This window comes from Leptodactylus fuscus, chromosome 2 (assembly GCF_031893055.1).
Source record: "Leptodactylus fuscus isolate aLepFus1 chromosome 2, aLepFus1.hap2, whole genome shotgun sequence".
NCBI classification, from domain to species: Eukaryota; Metazoa; Chordata; class Amphibia; order Anura; family Leptodactylidae; genus Leptodactylus; species Leptodactylus fuscus.
This window is the reverse complement of record NC_134266.1, coordinates 67,531,374-67,553,264: the sequence shown is the minus strand read 5'-3', so window position 1 is coordinate 67,553,264 and position 21,891 is coordinate 67,531,374. Positions and strand designations below refer to the sequence as shown.

The window sequence follows — 21,891 nt, the reverse complement described above, 5'->3', positions numbered from 1 at the left end:
TGCATTTCAGTGAATACATAGTTTCATGAGAGAGGATCTTTCAGCAGGTGTAATATGCTAAAACAACATTTGCTGAATAAATCGTTTCCCTGAACATTCTTTAAATTTAATTTATCCATCCATCCATCTGTTCAGAAGACACGACCCCTTGAAGGTTAGATGGAAATTGGCTCGTTTTTAATAGTATTTTATCATAAATAAAATCAAAGCACTTGCCTTTTGACATGTCCTCTATAAGTGGGTTGTACCTCAAACTAAAAACTTAGCCCCTATCCTCAGAATAGGCTACAAGGGTCTTATTGATGGGGTCTGACTATTGGGACCCTTCAGTCATGGGAATGCAGGGCCCAAGATTAAAGGCCATGCAGATGTTTGGCAGATCGATAATGCACCGATGATGGGATTGTATGCAATTCCGCAAACCATGTTGATATCCAGCAGTCAGATCATCTCTTCCCCAACATTTACCATCAGGTGAGGTTTGGTAGGCCTCTGCACACATTAGACCGATCCTGCAGAAATCAGTAGGTTGGGCCAACCTTAATCTAACGTATAAAAGCAGCATTGTATTCATACAGAGCCTAGAAGCAGCAGTGTATGGAGCCATGAATATTAAACATGACGACACATTGGTTATTAACTGCAGATTTATTGGTGGAAAGGCACAAATGCAATCACTGGTGTTAAAGCATTTTCTCTTACACCTATTCAGAAGAAAGACAGCGTTATATGGTGGTAGCCATTAAACTGAAAGCACATCTGTCACCCGCACACATGAGGAAGCAGCTGGAATAGCAGAATATGACACAATCCCTAAATCCGCTGGTTTAAGTCTCACAGATGACGTACAGGTGGAGATGGTATTGAGCCCTACATTGTGTATAGGTGAAGGATATACTTCAAGTTGCAGTATCTGAAATGTAAAGGTAAAAAGATGGCACCACCAATCTGTAGTGTGTCAACATTCGGTTAAAAAGCATTAAGGAGTAACAAGTTAAAACATTGTTAAAACAAACAGAACTGAAGAAATAAATGTCTCTATAGCATTGCAATGTTCTGAAGTCGTGGTTCTCTCAATGGACATGGCAGTGTACTGTATGAACTTTGGTTCACAAGCTTAATAACATTTCCTCATCTTATCATGAGGCTAAACAAAATATACAAGGAATACCAAAGCTAACACAGACTGTATAAAAAAACAAAATACAAATCCTGTTGGTCAAAGCATCAGTGGAGAAGAATGGCGGCTACTGACGAAGGCTTTTGTACAACTACATGTAGACAAATGTCATGACTTGGTCTGTTCAGAGAGGTCACATGTTTAAAGAAACCAAGACACTTCCTATAGTCCATTGCTACATTGGTAAACTCTTAAGACCTTGAGGGCTGTTAGCACCGGCTAGAATGAACATTACAGAGGATCTGGCAGCTCTCCCGACTAGCGATCAGCGAATAGTATTCAAAACTATAGTTTGGAATACCTTGCTCCATAGGAATGAATGGGAGCAGCCAGCGCTTAACCCCTTGCAGTTCGCCTGCTCCCATTCATTCCTATGGGAGCGAGGTGTTGGAAACATAGTTTCAAATACTATTCGAATCAACACTACTCCTGACATGTCTGTTTTAGTAAATAGATTCCTCATAAAATATCTCCTGGAGAACCTTTTCTTAAAATTCTGTATTGGGGTATCCTTCTATCTTTCCTCCTGGAAATAGGATTAGAATAAAAAACTGTATTTTTCCATTTCCCTGGGTCGATGAGGAACAAAAGGAATGGTAACACCCAGTTGTCAATTTATTCAGAGTGGAAGCTTTCTAAAAGACCTCCTCTTTGACAAGCTTGGCACTGAATTATTCAGACCAGATTTTGAGGATAGATTTTTAGTTCCACCGTATATTGCCATCTTTTTTGAGAAGACGTCTTCTCAATGCAATCGTATTCATCTTGAAGAGGTGTCATTGTATACTGCCAGAAGGAATAACAGAGCACACCAAAGAATTTTTAGGAAAAAGACTCCAGATGTCTATTGACAAGGCAAGAGTTTACTAAAACAGGCATCTTGAAGAGTGGAGAGGTCCACTTATGAGGTGTATGAATGTAGTGTAGTGCATAGGCCCTTTTCTGAAATCAGCTCCTACACATATTTCACTTCACTATTCCTTACAGAAATTTTCCAGGATTTCTGTATTGATGATATATAACATTTATCCTCCAGTTACCCCTGCTGGTCAGTTCCCGTGACATCACGTCTCCGATTTTCCTGCAACTCAGTCCCATTTAAGTGAATGGGATTTAGCTGCAATACCAGACATAGCCACTATACATATATGGTGCTGGTGCACCCAATCCAACTACTTCCTATTAAATACATAGAGCCTCATAAACTGAGAACATGACTTCACTACTGTAGAGATGAACAAACAGCCTATGAACTGCACAGACCTCTCTACACAGTAACTTCAACATCTGTGAAACCGTAAGTCTATGAATATGAACTGCAGATCTGAAAAGACAATGGGTTAAAGAGAAAGGTGTGAGCAAATTAGGAATCTCCTTGGTATAACAAATGTTAGTTAAGGTGCCCTAATATTTCTTACATTTACAAAACATCTTGCAATGGACATGTCCTCTAGCAGACAGTCATACAGGTTTGTCCACTCGCTTACATATGGCTTTGGATTTCTCTGGTTTGCACCAACACAATGACAATGTAAGGCTTTTCTGAGAAATGTTGGACATATATATTTAAGTAGAATAAAAGCTAGAAAGTCTGCCTCTTATAACTCAATATTTCACCTGAATTAGGCTTGCATAAATAGATTTCCTTTTCTTTAGTGCAGACTAATAATTTTACTTAATGAAATCTGTGTTAGACACCAGACCCCTAGCCAGGTATGTCTGCAACGTGGAAAAGGCCTCTCTGGCATTACAGGTAGAGACTGGTATTCTAGCCCCTCACTCGGACACATACAGAGGCTAGAGCCCACCACCTTCGTGGACAAGTCCCCTTATGCCTACTGGTGAAAAAAGCAAAAAGGAGAAGGGGGGCAACTGTGCAAAAGCAAGTTAAAAAATAAAATAAAATATTTGACTTTCACAAATATATAAAATGATTTCTTTCCTTATTTTAAGCAGCGCAGGTCTTTGGTAACTATAAAATATAAAAAGCAGGTATTGTTCAACAAGTGGGGGAAGGGTGTACGTGAAACTGTCAGTTTGGTTGTAGTCCAGATTCCTATTGAATTGTAATTTTCATCATCGGGAATTCAGCCGTGGGGCAACCTTTAAAATAAAAAGACAAGAAGGGTAACATTTATAAAAATTTTCAACTTATTATGTAACATTTACTACCTGTATTATACAATGTGTCTGCAACAGTTTGAACTCTGCTGGGTGTTACCATTCCCTTGTCAAAGAAGTGTTCCCTGTGCAGTCTGACACTGACCGTCTGATCAGTGTGCGGTGCTACATCCCCTCCCCCAATCTGGTAACACCCAGTATCAATCTCATATATATAAAAAATGAGTTTCTATTTGTCTGTCTGATCTTTATGCGCGACCAAATGACTGGACTGATCCTCACCAAATTTGGCAAACATGTATATCAAGTGTCTAGGAAGGTTTTAGACTGGGTCTCAGCTCTCTAGGATGTACCGTTCCTGATATACAGTATTCCCAAAACAATGACCTGTATTACCCAATACGAGCCTGCAAGTCTTTCACTCACAATCCAACTGCCATACACAAGGTCACATGTCCCTTATCAGCCAATAGAAGCTTGCAGGTGCTTAGTCTCCACATGCACACAGCTTTACTACAGGTTTCCATAACAACTGATCGCAGGGGTTCACAGATATGGAAACAGATATACATGATCACATGATGCTTATGGACTAATGGAAACTCGCAGGTTCTTTGGTCTACACACACACAGCTTTACACCATGTTTCCATAGCAAACAACCTATTCTTATGGGGCCATTGCACAAACAAAAAAATTAAATATACCCGTGTGAAGCCAGGTCCTTCTGCTAGTTTACCGTATATACTCGAGTATAAGTCGACCCGAATATAAGCCGACCCCCCTAATTTTACCACAAAAAACGGGGAAAACTTATTGACTCGAGTATAAGCGGGGGGAAAATGCATGAAATTCTGTTTGTGCTCATGTTAATCCTAGCTGGCTTCAGGCCTTTATGGTAATATCCCAGATGTCACGTGGTCTGGAACATTACCATATAGGCCCAAAGCCTGTGGTAGTAGTAATAGCCTTTTACTGCTAGCGCAGGCTTTGGGTCTATATGGCAACAGGCTGCTACTGCTACCATAAGGCTTTGGATCTGTATGATAATGCCCCAGACGTCTGGGGCATTATCATATAGGCCCAAAGCCTTATGGTAGCAGTAGCAGCCTGTTGCCATACAGGCCCAAAGCCTGTGCTGGGGCATTATCATACAGGCCCAAAGCCTTATGGTAGCAGTAGCAGCCTGTTGCCATACAGGCCCAAAGCCTGTGCTAGCAGTAACAGGCTATTAATACTACCACAGGCTTTGGGCCTATATGGCAATATCCCAAACCACGTGACGTCTGGGATATTACCATATAGGCCTGAAGCTGGCTAGGATTAACATCGGATCCCGGAGAGGTGAGAAAAACTGTTTATTATTTTCTCTCACCTCCCCTGGGGCCCCGATTATTATTCAGACCCCAGAGTATAATAATAGCGGCAATGGGATCACAGCTGGGGCTCGGGCCTACTCACTGCCAGCCTCCGCCACTGTCTTATTTTTGGGGAAACACGGTAGGAGTATAATAAAATTGGACAGATATAGGTGCAACTGGTTTCTCCCCAGTTAAGACATTGCAAAATTTTAAGCTGGTCACCATTACTAAAATTGTTAGGCGGGTACACTAGCAAATATCTCATGACCGTCGGCTCCTTTACTAAGTGATTGTCTAGGATTAGAACAACAACATGTTTGCCAAAAATACTACCACAACTATGCATGTGTTGGGAAGGATATTGCGACCTCATTCACGCAAGTGTAGCTGTACTATAATATCATGTAACCTCTGGAAAGCTGTGCTCCCGTTTCAAGAACAAAGTAACTGTTTTCCTAATCCTTTGCAAACCCTATAATTGGCAGATTCAGACTGTACCAAAGAATAGTGTTAAAAAGGTGCAAACGTCAGCAAAAATGAGAACAAAGTAGAGATATCAGGACATGAATAGTTCTTACCACAGACAAGTGTCCATTTTTGGCTTTAGCTATCAGCAGTTCTGAGCCTGGTGTAAAGTCGATGATGCCTTCTTTACCCTGACCCACAGTAAACTTGATGCTGAGAAAAAAAAAAAGGAATATATTAAGAACGCTTAGAGTTTGGCCTATAAAAGATACATAAAGAACAGGTCCTCTCACACTGGTTACTTTGTTACAGAGAGGACTAGTCACCAGTGTGTACAGTCAGATACAAAGACGTCTGTGTACCAGGACACCAAAATGCACTAAAACAGTGACATTCATAAAACAAAGAAAGAAGTTACTATGGGAATAAATACATCAATAGTACCAGCAATTCCTAAGGAGGACTATACACTTGTCTGTATTAGTAGATATACCCTATGAAATAACAAAGCTGAAACATCTTTCCTTATTAAATGTTCACACACAGCAAATAATGTTATAAAAAAAACCAGACATATTTTTGCCATTGTATCTGTGGCAGATATCTGAGGCCGACCTTTGGGTTGTGAATGCATATGCAGGTTAGATTCATTGGGCGTAATCTGTATCTAAAACAGTGGCAAGATATATACACTATATATATATATATATATATATATATATATATATATATATATATATATTTACTGCAATGAAAAACCCACCAAACATCCATTGCTGACTCCAGCTGAGAGACTGGCAGATTTCAGGTGCTTTCAACCCAGTTTACCAGCACCTTTTTTTTTTTTTTTACTGACCCAATGTGATAAAAACTGTGAACATTCCCTTAAACCTGTGCATTATGGTGTTCCATACAAAACTTGAGAATGTCCCCTGAATGTGCAGGAAGACACACTGTTGAAATAGCTGTTTAGGGGAAGTGATTCCCAAACTGAGGTTTGGAGCCACTTTTGGGTGAGACTTAGCCCCATTCTGCCTCTATTCTTGTGTCCTAGTGGTCTATGCTAGGACAGTTCTAGCAGTTTACACAGTACTTATTATGGGCGCTGCTATTACTACTACTACTACTACTACTACAATATGCATCCAGTTTACAGCCAGTTATGGTGGCTTCTCTGTCCAGGGAGACGTGAGAGAATGAGGAGGCTGTTACATGAATGCGAGAGCCAACGTTTATTGGGCAAAGGCAGTCAGGACATAGGCTGGCTGGCTCATGTCCAATGAGAGGGTTGGAGCTGTGGATTCTGATGTGCATTGTGAAGGTCCTGATACGGCTGTTGATGAAGTTATCCCGCCCCATCCATTAGCAGCCATATAGAGACCACAGCACTGCAAAAATCTGCAAGTGGTTCACGACCTTCATCACGCGCCCGCCCCCCTCGGAGATCTGTACATTAACAAACGTGATCAGGGGAATACAAGTGAAACCGTTATGTATAGAGATGTGAAGAATGAGTGTAAAGACTACAACAGTCATCTCACTCCCCCCTTCCCCACACCTCAGCTATAGCAAAAACTATTAATGCATACTAAGAACATTTCTGAATACATAGAATACACATACCTGCCCTGGTTAATGTTGATATTGTTGAATTTCTCAGCTACTATGGCAAGTTTTGTCAGTGTCTCAATCACGTGATCACTCTGCAGCACCACATCTCCCTGGAGACAGAAATACTAATTATAAAACACTCTTCACACAGCGCTTACACAGGCCGCCGTACTGCTTTCAGAGGGGCATCATAAAGAGCTTCAAGACATGGCGCATTCTCTTATATGTAGACACAGGCTAAAACCGTGAGCGTAGACATTAATCTTGAGGGCAACGTGTTACACAGGAAATGGTTGATGTGTTCCCCTGGAGCTTCTCAATCTGAAGCATGATGTTCTTATGACTATTACAAACCAGTACAAATTACATTGTACACAGTCACTTTGTTCTTTTAGTTCTACTAAACGTCAAATTCCCATGTCTCCTTTGTTTTCTTGGAAGACACTATTATGTTACCATTTATGTCAGTAAATACATTATAACAAAAGAAATAATAGATTGTAATGCTGGAACCTGAGGTTTTGTAGTGAATTGCATGTTAAAGAGGATCTTTCATGTCCTCGGGCACATGCGGTTTTATACACCGCTAGAAAGTAGACAGTGCACTGAATTCAGCATATTGTAGGCTTTCCAGTTATATGCCCCAGGGATGGAGATATTGGTGCAGTTCTAACAGATAACGTTATGCCATTATGTTTGCCCACTGTCAGAAGGGCATTCCCGACAGTACTAGTCCAAAAACTAGTACTGGGGGGCGTTCGTCACAGTTCAGTGTCATCGCTGGGTGGTAAGGAACGCCCCCTCTGACAGTACAGGGCTATGGACTAGTACTCTCATGGGGGAAGGGGAGGAAGCAGCGTTCCTCACAGCCCAGCTAGACTGTCAGGAACGCCCCTTCCAGTGGCGTAACTACCACCATAGCAGCAGAGGCAGCTGCCACAGGGCCCGGGACATTAGGGGCTCGGTGACAGCTGCTACCGCTGCTATCATTATACTCGAGGGTCTTTTTGGACCTCCGAGAGTGTAATGATCGGGGCCCCCTGTTGGTGGAATACTTTTCACCAACAGGGGGCCCCGAAGCTGCAGCAAACGGCTGACACACAGGAGCTGCAGGTCTGGCTCCTCTCAGCGCTTCAGGACGCTCCCCCTCCCCCTCTCCTCCCTTTCTCTGCCTGTCCTCTGCCCACCAATGAGAGGGCTGAGGAGAGCCCAGGAGGCGGGGCTTATCCCTGCCAAGCTGCACACAAGAGAAGAAGAAAGGAGAAGGAAAATGAAACTAAAGAAAGAAAACAGGTACACAGGACATACTGGGGTTACTATGCTTATTAATATCAGGCATTTGGGGTGATTACTTTTGTTTTAGTAACTCCATGTGCCTCATATTAATAGCAGTTAACCCTATCATGTCCCTCACATTAACCCCTGTGTGCCTCACCATAAGAGTTACTGATATGTGAGACATATGGGGGTAATAATAATGAAGATACTTTATTATTACCTCCATGTCTCTCACATATCAGTAACTCTTATGTGAGGTACACAAGGGTTAATGTGAGGGACATGATGGGGTTAACTTCTATTAATATGAGGCACATGGAGTTACTAAATTGTAATGCACATGACCAGATTTTTTATCCACAATTGTCCTGGTATAGCGGTCAGCGGGTCACGTGACAGTATTTAGTTCTGTAGGGGCCACTATGGGGGATAATACTGTGTGCAGTGGCCACTATGGGGCATAATACTGTGTGCAGGGGCCACTATGGGGCATAAAAGAGTGCGCAGGAATGCGTAGGAGGGACTCGGTCGAGATCTTCGGTGTCGGGGGGGGGGGGGGGGGCATGTCAAAAGTTCGCTACGGGGCCCCGCCATTCCTAGTTACGCCACTGGCCCCTTCTGAGAGTGAGCAGACATTGGTAATGGCACCAATATCTCCAGCCCCAGGACACATAACGCGAAAGCCAACAGTGCACTGAATTCAGCGCACTGGCAGCTTTCTATCAGTATATAAAACTGCATGTGCCTGAGGACAAGAAAGCTCCCCTTTAAAGAACTAACATTAATCTAGAACTCCTAGCGGGTTCAAGATAATGATAGACAATCCAACTGCTACACAAGTTGCAACCCGTTCACTCATGGTGGCAAATGCATGATTTTATAGGTAAAACTGGACTGTGCACGAATAGGGTTTGAGCTGCATGAAGATGGAACTGGTGTTCTTTTAGATTAATCTCATCATCAACATCATCTATAGCACGTTATAGTGCTTTTATTATGTTATGCACTAAAAGCAATTGCAGCAGCTTTTCTCAGTTCACAATACTTTTCGGAAAACTATTTCTGGACAGTTGTGTATTATGGGCTCTCTTTATAACGTGAAACCCTGACACAGTGGTGGATCCATGACGGAAATCAGGGGCTGGAGTTTGCCAGTGACTTACAATTTGCTCTGTTGGGGTCTGCTATAGATTATACAGATTATTCCCATCAAAGACAGAATCTGCCTAAGACTCTCAGTACAACCTCCAAAGCAGATGGTAATACAGGTGACAGTATTTTAATGTGAAGTTTTTGAGCCACAGTATTTGCTTTTCCCTATGTGCATGTATAATGGTAATACACAGTAGTATGGCAATAATAGAATAACATAAATGATCACATAAACGTTATACTACCTTTTGCTTGTTGTCTTCACATTTTACATGCAGAACAAAAAGGTTGTCACTCAGACTGCTGACGGAAATTCCTGAAATACAAGCATTCACATATTAGTTGTGTACTTGCACTTCCCTTTATGTAGCAGAACTTGAAGGTTGGAAAGGCTATCTTTATAAAGTGAGACTCCATTGGCAATAAATTGTATTAAAAAAAGAAAATACGGTACAAGCTATGCCTGTACGATTTTTAGTAGAGAATGATTATATATATATATATATATATATATATATATATATATATATATATATATATATATATATATATATATATATATAAGCACAGGCTACACGATAAACCTGCTTTGTTTCTTTAGAGTAAATTCTGTTTTTATTCTATTTTCTAAAGGGCGTAAGTATCCGATCGGTGAAGGTCCGACAGCAGGGAGCTGTATACAGTGTATATCATCGGAAGCAGCTCTGCTCCTATTCATGTGAATCATCTAATTCATTCCAAAGCTGCCCTGCAGCCGAAGCTTAGTGATGACTCTGAGGACATTAAGCCCTGGTAGGTGGGAACAGTAACAGCTTCACAGTGGCTCTAAACCAAAAATGGGGCAGAACAGTCAGTCTACTGAAAACCTCACCTTCACAGATGCCAAAAGCAAACTATTTCGTGATTGGAAACAGCAGCAGACTGGCTCATTATGATGGCGGCTCATCTGAGAACAGATGATTAATATAGAAGAATATATTGCTCCGCGTCTACAGATGAGAGACTTTCACACAAAAGGATAAACCCTTGTTCCAACTAATGAACCAAACCTCCCAGACATTAGAGGTAGGCCAATTCCAATTAACTAAGTCCAATTAACTAGATCACCAATTAGCAGCTGGGGCAGAACATAAGGCTGGGTTATAATGAACATTGTGTAACCAGCCTGAAGAGCACTGACCTCAGCCATGAGAAAATAACAACACGGACCTCAAAAGGTGCAGACTATGGGCCATGTCCAGATATTTCTGTGGATTCCATCCGGGAAATAAACTATTGTATTTTACATTTACCTCTCCAATTATGCTACATTGTCCTGTCATAGCTTCCTACATTGCCTACTACGTTTCTAGGATTTGGATGACACTTTCCATGAACATGGTGGTCTGTCATGGCTCCACACTTTTACATATTAACTCTTACATCTATTTAACATAGGGAATTAAACAAATCCACAGAGTCCCATTCACTCAACATATCTGCTGCTATTTTTTTGCTGCATAAAGATCCAAACAGTGCTGTTGCATATAGTGGCGTCCACCAACTATACTGTGTGGTACCTTTATTTTTTTTAATGGATGCCTGTGTCACTTCGTGCCATCTGTATACATATCTAATGTATGTATCGGGAACATTCCCAGTGCATCTGTTCAACAGACACCATGTGAAAGCAGCCCGATACTGGCAGATGTGTTGTAGAGCTGTGGCAGAGAAACCGTGAACGATTAAAAAGGTGAACCGGATAAGTTTATTTTGGAATTTATGACTGTCTTATATTAATTATATATTAGAGGACCTATAAAAATAAAAAAAAAGGATCATCCAACGTTTGAGCAAATAAAACCTAGTCACTGTATAAGGATATGTTGTGCAGATTCCTAGTATTTCCATGTATCTAACTAAAATTGCAAAATGGGTAATAAATCTTACCCAAATTCACCTTTTTTTTAATGCTGCCCATGTATTGCAGCGCAGTTTCTCCCTTTTTATAAAAAAAGTGGGCACGTCATAAATGCATTACCTCGACAAAAAAGCAAGATAACAATCCATCAAATAGGCTCAAAATGAGAAATCTTGCAAGCATAAAAACTTAAAAAGGTGGGGCGAAATTAGAAGAAAATCGGCACAAGAGGCTTGAGAAATGTGCGCTGAGTTTTACCCATTTGCAAGCTGTGTACTTGTGCCAGGATAAGTTTTCAGCCACTGGACACAAACAAGAATTTTCTCATTCAGTGACTGCAAACTAGTTTTGAACATAGGTAACTGATTTAAATTAAAAAAAATAAATAATTTGAACTAAAAAAATAAGAAATTCCCTGTGAAAACAAGCAGCACTTGGTAAAAGATAAAACCATTTTGTGAACATAAAGCTCCGCTTTAAGATGCAAACCTGTCAAATTGGCATAATCAATCCTTTGCTTTAGTTTGGCTTCTTCCACAAGATACGCAGCATTCTGACCGAGCAGAAGTTGTCTCCTCCGTGGTTTGTATCCCTTTCGGTCATATTTGACCACAGGAACTGCATACTGTAAAGATGTATGGGCTCTGGTTAGTGCAATAAGGGGCAGATACATGCACTCACAGGACCGCTCCACTCCCCTGTCTAGTTCAGTTAATCCTTACATTTCTAATAAACTAGCAATTAAAGGGGCTCCAGGATTATTTCATAGGTAATGCACATATCTACTAATGGTATTATTCACATCCGCGCTGTTTCATTTATTCTTCTGTTTCAATTTTTGAATAAAGGAACAAACTAAAGACGGATCCGTGTTATGAAGGACAACACTGGAACCCCAGTGAACTCACTGACAATAATGGGGGCCCATTGGGATTTGTGGTTTTCTCCCTCAAATAAATAAAAAATAAATCAGGCTGTCTGTTGCACAACTTTAGACAGACTCTGCACCTGATGCTCCAAACAGAGATGTGACTGTAGCCTACTAAAAGATCAGAGAACCGACAGGTCATCATTAAATAGATATTCTATCAAAAAGCATTTATCACTTGTGGTCAGACTGTTGTATTCAGCAGTTTCCATCAGACCCATAGGCACAGACCTTATAGGAGCAGCAGGGAGTATGGTCCAGTCACACTCTTCTTAGCAGTGGCCTTGTGGCATTTATGTTGACCGGTAATAAATGCTTCTTGCTGGAATAACCCTTGAAGTCCTTAGACACCACAATCTCAGCTATGAAACTCAGCCCTTGTGTGTGCCAGATTTACTGGTCTGAACAGTATGTGAGGATTTTCTAACAAAAACATTTATTATTTCCTTTACAGCTTCTGGTTAGATTTTGACCAGATACACATCTGTACAGTGTCTATATGCCTATGTGACATTCCTCTAGGTGCTCCAATTCCTCCCCCCTTTCAGAAACATAACAGTAGTTCAAGGGCTTCCTATATATCTGAACCCAATGGGGGGAGTATTTATTAAGACTGGCGTTTTCTGCGCCATTCCCCTGTTAACTTGTGATGCCCCTGCCTCTTAATTTTGGTGCACCACAGAAGGTCCCGTGAGACTGGGGGTGCAAAAACAATAAGGTGGCATGTCTCTAGAGGAGATATGGGCCATGTGCCAAAGATGTGCAACATCTGTGATAACTTTCTGGTATAGAGGAAATAGTACAATATACATGGGTATGTATACATGGGTGTGACAGTGCAGCAGGATGTAAACACCACCACCAGCTGATTGTATAACAACAATACATTTATGGGAACGGCTATATAATAGCAAGTAAATTGGAAAAAAAAAAGTAGTTTAGTAATAGTAAATTAATGTTTTGGGTTTTTTTTGTTTTTTTTAGAAAGGGGAGAAGAAAAAAAAAAAAGCTGACTTCTGCAGTAACAAAAAGTAGGAAAACAAAGCAAATGGACAAACCAGAAACTAGAAAACTATAAATACCGTTAATGCCTGGTTTTCTAATTGTTGAAGTATCTTTGTGTTGATCTCGTCATTGCCTGGAAAGAATGTAGGCTGAAGGTTAGAGAGCGATAGTAGTAACAGCTGCTTACTTCACATAGTAACTGCTAGCCACTGCTTGTTCACCACGATCATACGCAAATTTGAAAAACTATTATCAGGGAAAATTGTTTATAGTATTGCCATTTAAAGGGGTTTAATAAAAGACTATGAAAGACTAAGTCTAAGGCACCAGCACATGGCAGAAATCCAGCTTTTTTTGTTGCTTTTATTGAGCTAAAGAAAGGAGTGGATCGAGCAGAATGTAGAAGTATAAGCATTCCCTATCTATTTCCCATATATATATATATATATATATAAAAAACTTTTTTTTTTTTTTTTTTAATTTTAAAAAATTAATCCTACTAGATACTAATAAACATATTATAAAAAAAAAAAAACTAAGCCATATTCTGCAATGGAACTGCAACACAAAAAGAAACATCTAGACAGGGTGAACTAGGAGCTGGCATCCCTCTGGAAGATCTTTATCTACACATATAAATCACTCACCAAGTCGAGTGTTTATGAAGAGTCTTGGAACGCTCTGTGGATAATTATCTTTCTTGTCCTTGAATATTTCACTTGCGACAACTTTCTGCTCAAGCTGTGTTAAAAGAAACACAATGTCACATGTAAACACATACATATAGCAATATATTTAGATTGATATTAAATAAAAGGTGGTGTGATCAGAATTTTCAGTATGACACATATCTATTGACATCTGAAGGCAGTAGTTTGTTTTTTTCATTAAAGTTTTTATAAATTTTTCCATAGATACAATAAAACCGAAATCGGGGGAGAGAGGAGGGGTAAAGGAGGGATACAAAGGGGCCTCGGGTGAAGGTCAACTAGTGGAGAGGTAAGGTGGGAGAACAAGAGTAAAAAAAAATACTCTGACGCAGTGGAGTCACATAAGTAGTAGTTTTGATAGTGTTAGTTAAGCTCAAGAAAAAAAAAATCTGAAGTGGAACAGCCAAATATTAAGATGAACTTATTTTCATGTTTATGCAATTTTACCTGTTGTTTCCATTCCGGGCTGATCCGTCTGCAATACTTCCAAACCATGTTCTTCATGCACATCTCTCTCAGGAGCTCAGAAACCTAAAGTAACAGAGTACAGAGGGTTCCTTTGCAAACTTCCATCTAAGCAGCCTTCACATTTGGTAACGATTCAATCCAAAAGTTATGCTGAATCTATGCATGTTTTGGCACATTTTCCCTTATTTTCAAAGTATTCTCAAATCAAATACTGCTAAAAAAATAAGTGTTATAATAAAGGATGCAGAAAAGAAATAAGAATATGCCCTAAAATGTATGCTCTGAAAGTAAAAGATTGACGTTCAAAAAGTCGTTCGCGGATTTGATGGGTATTTACATTATAAAATTCTTGCTGATGGTCCATTAGGCTCGGAGTGTCATTGTAATACTTGGTGTAAAATGTCAGTATGGCTGCTGTTCTGCTGATAGGTAAAAGTTTAACCTCTTGTGATCACATCAGGGATTTATAGCAGATTTTCCTTGATATGCTACAAACGCTTTCCATGACAATGTTTAGTCTGAGTGTGGTGTTACAATCATGATCATTTGCCACTGGATCAAAATATTTCTTCATCTCTAAAGATATTCGGTAATAGGATTCTGTTCCACATGAAATTTGCACATTTGGTTATAGTGAAAACATTTACAGGCGCTCTATAGTGATTATTCAGATATTACAGGGGTTATCCACTTTCTATAACTGATGGTCTATCCCTTAGGGGTCTGACACCTGGTCCCAATGAAGTCTATGGGACAGTGCTGCAGTACCTACATTCGCTGCCAGAGTTTGCCGCGGTACTGATGATCCGCGGGTGTTCTGAATGTTGGACCCTAGCAGATCTAATATTGATGGCCTAACCTAAGGACTGGCCATCAATTATAGAACGTGGTAAACCTCTTTATAAGACAAGTTAGCAGATTTCCCCAGCTACTAACCTCTCGCAGGGATGGGGGAGGCACAGGCCAAGACTTGTCCAACACACTTTTTGGCATGTTGCGATGAAGGGTCATCAGGAATGAGTAACGGATATAATCCAGGAAATATTCATTCTCTGGGCAACGTTGTTGATTGCGGTAAATGAAGCCTTTGATGAACCTACACAAGGTAAAACATAACATCTTACTAAACAGTAGTTTGACAATCCCAACATAATCTGAAAAATCTTTCATGGACTACTAAGATTTATTCCCAATGTAAATGTCCTATTTATAGCATAGCTAAAGAAGCTAGCTTCACGAGACAACCCAGCAAAAGCCATAATAGTTGTAATAGAATGAGGTGACTTCCTATACAAGTCCATCTGTATAGGGAAGCAAGCAGTGCAGCTACATTCCCCTGGCATACCTGTTCAGTACCCAATGTGAGCTATAATATACAAGTAGTTATCATACTGAGGTAACACATTATCATGCAAGTAGCCAAGCACAAGGGTGAATGCCATTTATAGATAAGATTAACTTCTTCTCATGTTATCTTGAAGTATTCTGTATTTTAGAGAACATAAAAACGGGGGTCACTTCCTTTCACAGGAAGTTCGAGACTTCTGAAAATATTTTCAGTCTTTCTAAATATAAAAGAAATGCAGGCCTCCCACTGATTCTATCACCATTGTGATTTCCTGTCCATCTCCTGTTAATTCATTCCAAAACATTGCCGCTACTGGAAATGATAACACCTCTCCGTTATTTGGAAATGACATGCTGTGCTAGGATGAGAGGACCAGAGGTTATTGTAACACACAAATCTATTACACGCACTCATTTAGGACTTGGTACAACACTATAGTTTACCTTACTGGCAAATTTCTGCTTTGACAAAGTCTTATGCGTATTAATGCACGTTAGACTTTTCCCTGCTCTTAAGAAGACCTTCAGACATCTGAATGAGCAGCTAAGTAATATTGCTGGTGCCCAACACATCCAATAAAGTTTTTGCTGCCAATAGTAAGTGGAGAGTAATAAGCTGCCTTGTTACTAGTAGGGAGGCTGCAGGCAGCAGTTGTCTCGGCAGGTTGGATGGGAGAGCTGAGGGGGATGCATCAGCGGCAGAGTCGCCATCTTTAACAACCTGAGACTGCTGGTGTGGGGAGAGAAGTGGTCGGATGTTGGACTGGGTGTCTGCCTGGGGTTTATGGGATGAATGCACAGCAGTGTGAGTGTCCTTTACTATATTGGACTGTCTGTGCCACTGTCTAATATAATGTATCTGACCCTGTACTTTCTCAGTTACCTATAATAGGACTATCGTACCTTCACCCCATACATGGGCTTATTAACCCCAGATAGTGCCAATAGGGTCTTATTAACTTTTAGGATTTAGGAACAGATATTGTAGTTTTGTTTTTTTACCTCAAAATCAACTACAAAACATGACAACCTTCTTCCCATTGTTTTCAATGGGAGGCAGAGCCAAATGCTTCCTTTTTTCAGACTTTATAGAAATTTGGGAGTAGCAGAATCACTGCAACACATATTTGTGGCAATTGAAAATGGAAACTTGACCACACCATCTATACCCTAGGAAGTAGGTGTCACTGGTTAGTTAGGGGACTGGGGGAATACAGCATTAGACACTTAAAGCTCCTCCTTCCCTGCGTAAATGGTGCTCTCTTAATGTTAAGCCTGCCTACTTATTTGCATTTCTACAAGTTTCCCAATCCCCCTTGGCTAAAATAACTCCTCAAAAATGCTAAATGGAGTATTTTTAGGGAAAGTTCACAGAGGAATTTGGATAGAGTTTGACAAGGTCTTTTGCCTCAGCTTTCTCTTCAAATTCCAACCCTGTGGATCAGAAAGCTGAAGCAGAGTTTTGACACTCTGTCACAGGTTTGCTTGCTGAGCAGCCTCATATACAAAGGTGTTGATCAGAAAGTCTCCCACCATGGATTCTGTGTAGTGTTGAGCGAGTAGTATTCGATCAAATACCTCACCCTGCTTGTAATTGGCTGAACACCAAGGGGTTAAATGCATCAAAAAAAAAAAACAACCTAAAAAAACCCAACTCATCCATCATTAATTTCAATGGGCTTTGTGAGGGTGAATCTGAAGATAGATCATGTCCTAAAGCTTTTTTTTCCCTCTAGCTGAAAAACAGCTGGAGAACAATCTGGTTCTGCAAAAAAAAACAAAAAAAAAAAACACCTGTGTGGGAACATATCCTAAAAATCTGCCTCCAATGCATGGATGAAATTTGCTGCAAATCTGTATTGAAAATAAATGATTTAGCAGCAGATTTTGTAGTAAATTACAACTGAAAAGCATCTGTTGCAGATTTACTTTCCATGTGAACAAGCTCTAATATAGTGTCTCTGTGCATAGGCAGAAAGCCATTCCTTGGGTAAGCGAACCTCCACCAATCAGACATTTCCTATTAAGATGTATTCAGACAGGACCAAAATAATTCTTCAGATTAAATACAAACTTTCATTGTGCACAAATAAAAATTCACTGCCTATGGTATGTGTATATGTAAATTGTTCCTCATAGTGGTTTTTAGATTTGCAATACATATATCAGCAATGGAGACACAATGACATGTGGTGGATTTAATAAAGGAATGTAACCAAAGAAAACTATTTAGTTCCCCAGTGATGTCATCGTTCTGCAATGATGTATTTTCAGATCCCCCAGTCTTATCGAAAGACTAATTATAGCCAATGGTCCAGGTCAGTTCTTAAGGCTGTTCTTTTTATGTCCCAGTCAGACCCCAGAGATAATCAGTTAATCTTCCTCCATTACCTCATATGTGTGCGCACGGTCTAATCTATCTAAAGACGCACGTCTGTGACTAATCATGTATGAACACAACAATTCAGTCATTGCTATCTTATCACCATATGCAGGCTGAGTAATAAGACATTTGGTGCGGGTTTTATCGGACGTTAAAAATATATTATGAATGTGTGTTGAACAATGTAATGCAAGTGTAGAGCCAAATGTGAGTGACAACTATTCCCCATAACAGAACAGTAGTCCAGTAATTTCATAAAAATGTATCCTACAGCCAATTGTCTCAATCCTACAATGCACAGAATTAAAGCATAACTATCAAAACAAACATAAATGAAAACCCCCCATCAAGTGCAGGACTTTTCCCTCCTCCAAACAGAAATCCAATGTAAAGCAAACCCAAGGAGAGAGATGTCTGTACAATATGTGAATAATCTTTCACTGGATTTGCCTTACATTGGAGTGCTGCAAGGCTCCTCCTTTGTGTACCTAGTGATGTATAAAGGTCTAATCTCAGACGCTTGCACCCATTTATATGTGACACTGCTACATTCCTCAATCTGAATACTAGTATATTACAATATTGTGTTCAGTTCATGTGTCCAGACTCTTTGCTGAATCACTGAAGTCATATCCCATGTACTATTTATTGTCTTATGAAGTGCTGAGCAATACCACAAAATCTTATTTTTGAAAAGCAGTGTGGAAACACCGCCATTTCTTGCAGTTGATAAAAAAAATAAAGTCAGAAACATTCAGAATTATATAAAAGCAAATTGCCATCTGCTATTGTACTGACCTGCGAATAACATCCACAGCCCATTTTCTTTTGGCAGCCTTTCGACGGCCTACTGTTCCACGCCACCATGATTGGATTTTTATAGCTGGGGAACAGATAAATAATTTTTTTTTCTTAAATAGTCTTTAGTAGCGCTGTTACATAACATAAACACAGACATGTGACCAATGTCGATGTCCTAAGTTGAAGCCCCTGTTGTATCACATCCATATACCCATATCCATATACCCAGCCATCTTTTTCGGTGTGGCCTGCTGGGGGAGCAGTATATCAACCAGGGACAGAGATAGACTTGACAGGCTGATCAGGAGGGCCAGCTCTGTCCTGGGGAGCCCCTTGGACCCAGTACAGGTGGTGGGTGACAGACGGATACTGTCTGTGGTGACCTCCATGCGGGAGAACAAATCCCACCCCATGTATGGGACCCTGATGGGACTTGGCAGCACTGTAAGTGACCGTCTGCTTCACCCCAAGTGTGAGAAGGAGCACTATCGCAGGTCCTTCCTTCCAACCGCGACCAGGCTGTATAATCTACATCAGACCAAGCGAAGATCACTCCGCACAGAGAACCAATGATTATGACGATGACCATGAAGTCTTCCTCTTTCTCTTCTGTTTTTCCTTAGCTGCTATGGACTCCTAGTATAATCTTCTCTTCTCAGCATATGTGTGACAACGTCTATATTATATTACTGTGTATTATCCTGTACATGTATTACTATGCTGCTGTAACATGCTGAAATTTCCCCAATGTGGGACTATTAAAGGTTTATCTCATCTTAAACAAGTAAACAGCCCCCTTTACTTCTAATAAAATATGATTATTAATATGTATCCAATGTACAATACAAATAATGCAGGAATTAATGAGGACTGGTGTTAGTAGCCAGTCCTTTATGCAGGTACACAGTGACCTCTGACTAGTTCACAGCTTGTACACTATTTTCACCTGCTTTACAGGAAAGACCGTTCTCCGAAACCAACATGACAAAACAAAGATTCTGTCATGATTTTTACATCAGAGTGAATAGGAATGGACAGGACTCCAAATGCATTCGTCAATCTACTGCCATTAATGTCCGTTGCTTTTATCCTAGGACTGATGATAGCAGTGGACATTCATAACAATAGAATGAACATACCCCATTACATTGTTGTGTCATTACATTGTTATGTCTCCTGGAAATGTATGAATAATTTGACAACTGGGTGTTACCAGTTGGGGTTGTGCTGACAGTACCAGATATTGTAGAGATATACCTCTTACACAAAGGAAGGTGTAACAATCAGTTGTCAATTTAGTCAAACATTTCTAGGACAGATCAGTGTGGTACAACTCCTTTGTTGTTCTTAAGAAAAGATGCTCCAGAATGGTTTTGGAAAATACTTACATTCTCCGTAAGAGACATGCCTACACAAGGGTGTTTATGCAGGAGTGCAATGGATTTGGCTGGGTAGTTGGTGAGATAGGGTCCCAATCCTTATCATATAATCAAGAAGACCTCACCACGTAACAAAGATTCTTTAGTTTGAATGCTTATTTATTTTTCATAATGCTTGGTGAAAAACTATAAACGTTTTCGGCCCATTTGGCCTTCATCAGACTCTACAAAAGTGAAAAATAAAATAAAATGAAACAGTGGAACAAAGGTGAGCTATACACCATTGCATTATGTACAACAATATCATCTAGTGCTGAACAAAGTAGTATACAAAATATACAAAATATACATCACAATTGCGCTATATCACATAAAGGAAAAACACGATCAGGCCTGATACCACAGGGAGACATATTACAGCCTGTTGGTGGATATAGATGTACAAGAAAAAGTAAATCGCCTTTCAGCCGTATGGGTCCTTGGTCACACGAGGTTAAGATATAGATGAAGATAGAGAAAATTGTCCCAATTGTACCAAGAGAAAAAAAAGGGTATAACAAAATCCTGATCGTATGTACTCCTATGGAGATAAAGGAACAAATTGAAGTGAAGAGTGACTAGTAGCACATACCAATTCAAACTGATGGAGGAGTAGAAGGTGAGTAGAAACAATAAGGTGTTTCAAAGGACCTATAGAAGAATATATATTGTCAGATCAGATAGTACTATGGTAAAATATAAATGATACATGTGTAGAATGAGGTAATGCCTTACCCTCTGTGGGTTGAGGTAGAGAGTATGGCAGCGCAGTAAAATGCCGTTTAGGTGATGCTATAAAGAGATGTATCTACATTAATACTTGTATATAATTTTTCTGAAGATGAAAGGACCAAATAGGGATAGCTTACCCTAAAGTGGGGGCTGTAATACTGAATCCGTGGGGTGAATAAATGCTGTAGTAGTAGGAGATGAGCTGTCAATACAATGTGGGTAGTGTTAAATATCAGATCCTTTGTAGCTGACGTCAAATGTCACATGCTATATGCTGAGAGCTGTTACCTGTCTCCCTTCCTTCTAGTAGCTGTAGAAGTAGCAGTGTACCCTGGGGATAGAGAGTACAACAATAAGGGTTCCAATATGAATCCCCTGGGGGTTAAGAAGTACCTTGTCCTAGTGTCCTGGTGAATGGGAATCCTCCTTACCTCAGGGGGAATGTGAGGCCAGTCCTCATGCATTGGTGGTGTGGTAGCTACTGCGGGCGGTCAGCGCTTTATCTTGCGCTAGACCGGCCCGCAGTGACGTCACGACGCATGTGCGTCATGCGCCGTGACGTCCCGCCCTGCGCACGTATCATTCTATTGAATGACAGTGCAGCCGGACGATGTGTATTGCGGTCACGTGGGGAATCATTCCCACGTGACCTATCACCATGGAAACCCTCGGCACGCTTGGCAATATGCAGAGACCTGCGGTCACTCGCTAAAACATTAGCACGTGACCAGTAACCATGGTATCCACCCGGCCCATACACAAGAGGTGTTGCTCTGTATGGCCGGGGGATAAGGGACAGCACCCTGACGAATGAATGAATGTTACCTGGGGAAAAGCAGCTGTTGTAGAGTGTGAGTGGGTGAGAAATGAACAAGCTACATGAGGGAGATGATAAATAAGGATACAATGGTAAGAGTGCATAGAAGTAAAGTGGAAGAAAAATGAACAGACTATCTGGGGGAAAGAAATAAACCAGTATGAGAAAAGGTGAAAGTAAGAGAAGCGGGAGTGAAAATGTTAGTACATAAACAC

The 21,891-nt window shown here is 40.4% G+C and overlaps 1 protein-coding gene across 6 annotated transcripts in view; it reads right to left on the bottom strand.

The window, feature by feature from the left end:
• Positions 1-629: 629 nt before the first annotated feature.
• Positions 630-21,891, bottom strand: part of MYO1C (myosin IC) — a 104,585-nt gene continuing 83,323 nt past the window's right edge. For all 6 annotated transcript variants that reach the window (XM_075263925.1, XM_075263924.1, XM_075263922.1 and 3 more), the window contains 10 exons: positions 18,707-18,791; positions 15,115-15,274; positions 14,158-14,241; positions 13,648-13,741; positions 13,078-13,133; positions 11,557-11,692; positions 9,413-9,483; positions 6,750-6,847; positions 5,240-5,339; positions 630-3,283 (listed from right to left, as the gene is read on the bottom strand). In XM_075263925.1, coding sequence (XP_075120026.1) covers positions 3,257-3,283; positions 5,240-5,339; positions 6,750-6,847; positions 9,413-9,483; positions 11,557-11,692; positions 13,078-13,133; positions 13,648-13,741; positions 14,158-14,241; positions 15,115-15,274; positions 18,707-18,791 — 911 coding nt within the window. In that variant the 3' untranslated portion in view covers positions 630-3,256. The remainder of the gene's footprint in view (positions 3,284-5,239; positions 5,340-6,749; positions 6,848-9,412; positions 9,484-11,556; positions 11,693-13,077; positions 13,134-13,647; positions 13,742-14,157; positions 14,242-15,114; positions 15,275-18,706; positions 18,792-21,891) is intronic.